Source organism: Clytia hemisphaerica, unplaced genomic scaffold, assembly GCF_902728285.1.
Source record: "Clytia hemisphaerica strain Z4C2 unplaced genomic scaffold, Clytia hemisphaerica genome assembly, whole genome shotgun sequence".
Taxonomy (NCBI): domain Eukaryota; kingdom Metazoa; phylum Cnidaria; class Hydrozoa; order Leptothecata; family Clytiidae; genus Clytia; species Clytia hemisphaerica.
The window spans coordinates 1,850,322-1,858,324 of record NW_027103726.1 but is presented as its reverse complement, the minus strand read 5'-3'; the positions used below and the strand labels follow the sequence as shown (position 1 = coordinate 1,858,324).

The following is an 8,003-nucleotide window of genomic DNA, read 5'->3' as shown; positions in this document are numbered from 1 at the left end:
CTTTTTAGAATTCTCTGATTGCGCCAGCGGCCCAAGCCCTACTTTAGCGGTCGTAGCCCTCCGAAAAGTATTCTGCGGCTCAAAATAGCGGTCCAAGCCCTAAAACAACGGTCCAAGCCCTCGGAAACTTAGTCACTTTTTTATTCTGGGTGATAATCAGCGGTCCAAGACCTGAATATTTCTGACAACGAATTTCCTAAACCAAATTGGCCAGAAAACAAGAAATGTGATTTTTTTGTGCGCGAAATTATTATGACTTTAACGGCCCAAGGCCTTAAAGCATTATATTTCGAGTGAGTGAGTAAAAATTACGAGTATTTGGAGTTTTTTTGTTGAATGAGTAATATTTGTAATGTTGATTTCTTTCTTTCTTCTCAAGATTTAAAAAGTCTTTTTAAATTCAAAATGGACGAACATGCACGTGGAAGGGTAGAATTAATTTTAGATTACTTCAAGGAAGCTAAAATCCTTATTCAGGATGGGAAGGAAGAGGATGGACAAAGTCCGAGCATAGTGTTCGAATGTGACGTCAAAAATCAAGAGGATATTGACAACTTTTTGGATTTTTATATGAATGAGACGAATGAAATTATGAAAATAAAAGTAAAAAAAACACCAGGTCAGAAGAGCATTTATGCAATCAAATCAATTTACCGATGCCATTTTGATACAAGATATGAGAATACCAGAGACGCTGAATCTATTTTGAGGAAGGACCCATCAAAACGATTCAAGAATACAATGTGTCCTTTTCAAATTTCATTCAAAGTAGAGGGGGGCGTACGGGGGTCGCAGACACCGAAATACCGACGCATATTTCTTGGATTACCGTCAACACCGACAGCAAAATTTGGTAAAATCCTTATTTTCGTCACCGCATGGCATGTTTGACACCGAAATACCGTCACTTTTTTCTTCAAACACCGAAAAACCGACATAAAAAAGGGTTAATACCGTCACACCGTCAAACCCGTACGCCCCCCCAAAGTAATCAAATGCCCCTCTCATTCGAATGCCTCTTGTCAACTCACTATGACTTACGAGCATAACCACCCAGTTAATTCCTTAGAAGCACTAAGCTTTAAAAGAATTTCGGAGGAAATTCTGATCGAAGTTCTGAACCTTTTTGAAAAGGGTAATACACCATCCCAAGCATATCAGGAATTTCTCAGAACTCTCAAGCTACATTGTGAAGACCAAATCAAATTTCATTTGAGTAAAGCTGACAGATCAAAATGCCCACGACGAAGAGACTTTAATTCACTTTATATAAAGTTTTGCAAAGAAAAATTTGGTGGAAAGAATGGAGCTGATATGTTTGAGAAGCTTGAAGAAAGAATTAATCAGTTTGAAGAAAACATGGACGGGATAAAAGTCGCATACCAGCTTTACAACGAGGACGAAAATTCGGCATTGATTTTGGCTATTTTGACACCTTTGATGATAAGAGTCCACAGAATGGTAAAGACAACTCTATTACATTACATTTTAATATTACATTTTTTGGATTTTAAGACATGGATTTCCGAGTGCGGATGAAATGAAAGTTAATTTCCCAGTGGGGCTTAAATTACAGGGTATTTCCGGGTATTTTCCCAGTGGGGACCAAATTTTTGCCAAATTTTCCAGTGGGGCTGGGGTCCTAGTGGGTCTGTGAAACAGGGGTATAATAATTGATTATTCACAAGAGCAGCCACCGGCTAGGAAGTATGAAATACTTGTTCTTGAGGTCCTTTTTTCCTGGAAAAAACGAGCTGTTTTGTATCCTGGACTCTCCTGGATTATATCCTGTATATCTGTTCTCTTGAAATATTATGATCCTGGAAAAATATAACAGCTATTTTCTAAGAAAGTTATAATGTTTCTAGAAAACTTACTACAATACTGGCAATAATATTTGGGAAAAAAGGGAAATTCCCACGAAATCTGAAATCTGAAAACCAAAAATAATTTGTAAGCCCTCTAAATTAGATTGGAATGGTAGAGTTTTAACTCTGAGCTTGAACATTAGACTTAACACCTAGGACCTTAGGATCTGAGGATCCAAAAGTCCAAGAATGGTCCAACAGGGCTCAGAATATAGCCAATAAGTCCATTAACCCCACCCAAATCGAAATATGCGGATGAATTTATCAATTAGCCCAAAAACGACTTTCTCGCCCGAACTTTAAATTGTGAAAAACGTGGAATTAACCACAAATCTCAATATATCATGGCCAGCATTGTAGCTTCATGTTTAGCCTTGCTCTTTCACATCACAGCAATCAACAAGTCTTACCAATATTAAATTTTCATTATGTTTTATTATGTTTTTAGGTCAGGGAATCTTCAGAAATAGTTTTCATTGACTCCACATCCAATCTAGATGAGCATAATTTGCGATTCTTTCTCTTGGTTACACATTCCGTTGCAGGTGCTTTACCACTCGGTATGTATTACGCATAATTCTATCGCATTAAAATATTTCTCGGAATATTCATTCAGACAAAAGATATCAGACAAATCTCTAAGCTGATTGACCTCTAAACGCTTTTTGTTTTGCTACTTTTGGGGTCAATCATTTATATCATTCCATAAGTTATGAGCTTTTCAGATTTTTGACAGCCTTTTTATGAAACTCTTTTTTATCTTACTAATTTGAAACTCATTGTCTTCTTGCAGGTATTATCATTACCAGCGACGAGCGAGAAGAAACTATCGTTAAAGCACTGACCCTATACAAAGGAATACTACCGGAAGAAGCATTTTACAATAGTCCAACCGGGCCCGACATCTTTATGACAGACAATTGTGGTGAACTACGGAATAGTCTGCATAGGATATGGCCTGATTCAACTTTGCTTCTTTGCATTTTTCATATTCTCCAGCAAGTCTGGAGATGGTTGTATGATAAAAATCATGGGGTATCTCAAAACGATAGGGTTGAAATTATGAAGCTGTTTAAGAATGTCATTTACGCACTAAACTTGGAGGAATTTGAAGAGACTTCAGTCCTGCTTCAGGAGTCGAATGTTACGTCAAAATACGAACATTGCATTTCATACTTTGAAGAACTGTTTTCATTAAGCAAAAGTTGGGCAAAATGTTTTCGTTCTGAAATTCTAATCCGTGGTTCACACACCAATAACTATGTGGAATCTCAATTTCTCGTTATCAAGGATTCAATTTTGAGACGACAACGTCAATTTAACATCAACATGTTGCTGGATAAATTGATGGTTGAATTCGAGGACCACTATAAGAATCGCTTACTTTCAATTGCAGACAGTACATTCGATGGAGTATATAGTCAGCGGTTTAAGCAGATCAAATTAAAAAAAGTGCCAGGTAAATTTTGCCTGCCTTAAATTATTGAGAAAAACAGCAGTCTTCTATGACCTCCTCCAGGTTTTCAGGTCCCCCATCTGGGGCCTAATACTCCCATTTGGTCTTTTCCAGCTATCCTTTTTCTGGGGCTCCCCCCCTACTGGAAGAATATTTTTGTAACCAACAGATTCGACCGTACAGCTTCCGATCCATAACAATTTTTGGATGATACTTTCCTCTTCAAAAGATTACTTATAGGGATTCCTGTTTTTGTCATAAATTTACGAGGAGAGTCCTGTTTATCTCAAAAATTTAATGGGAGCTGCTTTCTTTCTCAAAAGTACTTGGACCTGGTTTCTTTGACCTCATGTCCGACCTGGGTCCTGTTTTTACAGTACGCCTTCAAAAACAAAGAAAGGGTGTCCTGTCTGAATTATTAGCAATTAAGTGTAAGTTAGAGACTGTTAATTGAAAATTTAGAATGAAACATTTATATTGAAAATAAAAGCTAAAGTAAAGCTAACGATTTATTTTTCCAAAAATGAAAGAAGTCAAATTGTCACTTTTTTTTTCGAAAATTGCAACTAATCAACTGTTTAACTCATTCTTTTAAGTTTTGATCGGGTCTTTAGTTTCCCATTGATTTTTTTTCATTCTCAGAATCTTACGATACCAAAAGTAATGTCAAAGAGATAGCTTCTGATTTGTTCACCGTCAAAAGCAAAAGTGATGAAAAGCTGGACTATTTAGTTGACATGTCCATTGGAGTGTGTGAATGTGTAGCAGGAAGAGATGGTTCACCTTGTTGGCACCAGTGCATATTATGGAAAGAAGGTTTTGCAAGGTCAGGGAATTTCTTACCGAAATTCGATAAATTTGAACGCAAAATATTCGCTGAAATTGCATTAGGAGAGTCACTCGATATCTCATACTATGAATCCATTCATTCTGATATTAATATCCATGACCCTGAAATCTACAAATCTACGAATCTAGAATCTACCAATGATCAAAATATGAAGCAACCACGCAACATCGAAGAAGCTTTCGGAGATACTAACGATAATAAAACAGATTTAGCTTTGAATCACTTTGGACAGTTTTCTGAAGCAATGTTAGAAAAAATCCAACAAGGTAATAAGGAATTTAATGTAGCTGTCATCAAGTTCGTCAAACGTTTTGAAACTCTTAGTCAAAATCAAAGAGTTTCTTCATTACAGAGTTTTGGTAGTACGTTCTATGGAAGGAAACGCTCAAAAATCAAAGTTCAACCAACGGCAGTTTCTAGAAGAAAGTCTGGCATCGGCAGCCGTCAAAAGCAAAGTAATTCCAAGCACAGAAGTTTACCAAATCGACACGTGAATTTAAAGAGGAAGCATAATATTACACGTGCTATAAATGAAAATGTACCTCCAGCCAAAAAAGGTGGCGGTCGTTCGATGGTTAGCAACACTAAGCACTTTGTAAAGCAACCAATAAAGAATTGAAAAGTGAAAAACATGACACTATTTTTTGTATAGATGCCACAATTATTTAGTTTTATAGTTTATTTTGAGTTTTTTTGGTACATTCTTTTATTAAAGTTCTTTTCTAGGAATATCAAAGATGAAAAAATGTTGCTGAAATAGCTCTTTTTGCTCACCACAAGTTGTCTTACCACAAGATTTACTTTTTTGTTCTCACCAGGTTATGTTTTTTGTTATTTAGATACCTCTTTGCAGGTCATGGGTCTAATTGGGAGAAAGTTGATAAATGGGCGTCTGCTTATTTAGGAAATAATTGAAAATGAGAATAAGAAAATTAAGAAAAAATTCAGCTTCGAGAAGAACTATTTTTAAATGAGCTTAGAATGAATTTTAAGACATTGTTGTTACTTTTAAACTTCATTTTTTTACTCTAATCACAATGATATAAACAAAACTTACATGGTATGTAAAAATGAATGTTTGCAAATGAATGCAAGCCTATAAACATCAAGATGTTTGCGATAATAAATTACTTGTGTTTTGTTTTTTGATGTCTTACCATGTTGTCCTTTCGTGAAAACTTTTTGCTGCAGACAGGACACATAATATCTTTGGATTTATCATGTGTTTTCTGATGGCGACTTAATTTCGAAGCACATTCAAAACATTTTCCACATTCTGGCTTATCACACATAAACTTCTGACTGTGTTTATTATCGTGGGCTTTCAATGCCTGTGGTGACTCGAATATCAATTCACATTTTGTACATGCAAAGGTTTTTGGACATATGTTCATGTGTTCTTTTCGTCGTTTAGCGTAGTTGAATGCTGCCCCACATAAATGACAAGGTGGTATCGTTTTTCCCTCTCTCGCTTTTGTATTGTAATTCTTAAATACAAAAGAAAAAACAAGTCATTGCTTTTTTTACTGTCCCCGTCCTAGCTAACTCACCCGCAAATTTGAAAAGAAAAAGTGGACAAGAAAAGAAGTACAATCAGTTGATAACAAATGAGATACCTTTCTTTCCTCAGATGAAAGTGAATTCCACGACTTTCTAGCTTTTTTAGCAATCTCCCCGAAAGATTCATCAGATGATTTTTCCTGTAAAATCAGATGAAAATTTCTATGCAAATAAATTCGATCAATCAAAAGAAGGATTGAAAAATAGATATTGCTATGTTTGTTAGAAGTCTAAGATAAATTAAGACACCCCCTTCTCACAGACCCACTGGGAACCCTTTCTGCATTGGAAAATTGTCCAAAATATCGTCCCCGGTGGGAAATTATCCCCCAATTATGATAATAATCAAATAAACCAATCCTCGCTGCAAAAATATCCCATCCCCACTGAATTTTCTGATTTGAAAACAAAAGAATTGAAATCCCCATTCATAAAATATGGGCATATCAATCCCCGGGGGGGGGGGTACTACCCTTGTCGACCGACGGGGGTGCTCCGCTGAGGTTCGAAAAATGGACCCTACGTGGGACTCGAAATTTGCGAAAAAAGTGACCCTGAATGGGACTGAAATTCCAAAATTTTCTCAAATTTTCTACTTTTTCCCCAAATTTTCCAAAAATAGGCACCCTACGAGGGACTGATTTTTCTATTTTGGTGTTTTTTCGACCCTACCTGGGAAAAAAAGGTACCCTGACCAGCGGAGCATCCCCGTAACCCATCTTGCCCTAGTACCCCCCCCGGGATCAATCCCCATCGAGTTTCAGTCCGTTATTTTCATCCCCACTGGATCCCGGGTCTATCTGACAGGGGTGTATGAAGGACCCCCTCACTTCAATTTATGTAATCCTTATTAAGTGTTTTAAGGAAAACTGTAGTTATTAAGGTAAAAAATAAAAAAATGTATCAATGTTGTTTACTTACAAGGTTTTCACTCATGTATTTTTGCCAACCATTTAATGACAAACGGCGTTTATGTGTTAAATCAGCTGGAATAAAAAAACACGGTTGGTCATGATAATACAGACAAACCTTTTTTTGGACTTTGGACTTTTTTAAGTATGGATTTAGATTTTTACTACCCAGGGTTTGCTAGGAATGTTTTGGAAACATGGGTTTGCACTTTCATTGTTTTCATTCTCTAGGGGTACCTAGCTCTATAATTTTAGAAAATGTTTTTCTAAAAAAATTATGAGCTTGGGTATCCAGGCTACAATTGATTATGATTTGCATTTTAATACGCACTTTTTGTTTATATTTTTTAATAATAACGAGGCGAAAATTGGCCAATAGACGTTATCGCATTTAGAAAAAAGCGATGGATTGTGGGATTGTTATGGGAGTATTACAATCCCAGCTGGCACACAACGTTGTTTCAACGTTCATCTAACGTTCGCAACATCCATATAACATTAAATTAGCGTTAAAACTACGTTGCGTGCCAACTGGAATAGAATTCCCTCGAGATTTCTATTGTAATACCTCCATAACAATCCCACAATGCATCGTTTTTTTCTAAATGCGATAAGGTCTATTAAAGAACAAGCTGAGCCTCAGAATTTTCAGAGAAAATTTTAGAGTAACCTAAATTTTGCTCTTGAACATTTAAGCCTGAAAATTTAAAAAAATTAAGAACAACTGAGTTTCAGCCAAAATTTACTGATTGTTATAAAAAAGCATGAAAAAGGCGTGTAGTTATACTTATATTAGCTAATTTATTATATCTTCTTTTCTAAAGAACAATGAGTAGGTTTGCTTACCACTTGCATCATTCAAAGTCTCAATTGTTTCGATTTCTTCTTCAACTTGATTGGTTTCGACTCCGATTTCTGCAGTTTCATTTTTCCTTGTAGTTTTACTTCTTGCAGTTTCATTATTATTATTCCTTGATGTTTCATTATCATTATTCCTTGATGTTGACGATTCAGCTTTCTAGTAAAAAGAATGATCGCGACAGTAAAAATGAACACATTACATTGCAATTCCAACACTCACAAACGGTATATCAAAGTATTGGATACTTTAAACACCCTTGCATCACAGCCCCAGTGGAACCTTTTTCCTCAGGATAAAAACTCTTTGACACAGGGGTGTCTTTACTGACATATCTGTAAAATACACGTTGACCAGAGCTTTTGATTTGTCAGATTTTAACAAGTGATAAATCATAACCATCTAAGACGATGGGCAAAACTTCATGTTAGTCGTTCACATGGTTCGTATTTTACAGACTGGTCAGTAACTGGTTCAGTGGAGTTGCCACAGGAAATTT

General features: G+C 36.0%; 2 protein-coding genes across 2 annotated transcripts; one reads left to right on the top strand and one right to left on the bottom strand.

Annotated features, from left to right (window-relative positions):
• The first annotated feature begins 1,000 nt into the window (after positions 1-1,000).
• Positions 1,001-3,347, top strand: LOC136804750 (uncharacterized). The gene is made up of 3 exons (XM_067061355.1): positions 1,001-1,461; positions 2,317-2,428; positions 2,662-3,347. Exons 1-3 carry the CDS (start codon positions 1,033-1,035, stop codon positions 3,345-3,347), a joined length of 1,227 nt encoding a protein of 408 aa, XP_066917456.1. The 5' UTR covers positions 1,001-1,032.
• A 1,859-nt stretch (positions 3,348-5,206) lies between these two features.
• On the bottom strand, positions 5,207-7,572 carry LOC136804752 (zinc finger protein OZF-like). The gene is made up of 4 exons (XM_067061356.1): positions 7,492-7,572; positions 6,656-6,720; positions 5,791-5,874; positions 5,207-5,661 (listed from the first exon to the last, which is right to left on the bottom strand). Exons 2-4 carry the CDS (start codon positions 6,668-6,670, stop codon positions 5,302-5,304), a joined length of 459 nt encoding a protein of 152 aa, XP_066917457.1. The 5' UTR covers positions 6,671-6,720; positions 7,492-7,572; the 3' UTR covers positions 5,207-5,301.
• Positions 7,573-8,003: the final 431 nt, after the last annotated feature.

Bases quoted from the DNA above. Each gene is read 5' to 3' on its own strand.
- LOC136804750 (XM_067061355.1), top strand. From the start codon at position 1,033: ATGACTTACGAGCATAACCACCCAGTTAATTCCTTAGAAGCACTAAGC. The intron at 1,462-2,316 runs GTAAAGACAACT...TTATGTTTTTAG, and splicing joins TGATAAGAGTCCACAGAATG to GTCAGGGAATCTTCAGAAAT. The intron at 2,429-2,661 runs GTATGTATTACG...GTCTTCTTGCAG, and splicing joins TGCAGGTGCTTTACCACTCG to GTATTATCATTACCAGCGAC.
- LOC136804752 (XM_067061356.1), bottom strand. The intron at 5,662-5,790 runs GTATCTCATTTG...TTTGTATTTAAG, and splicing joins TTTCATCTGAGGAAAGAAAG to AATTACAATACAAAAGCGAG.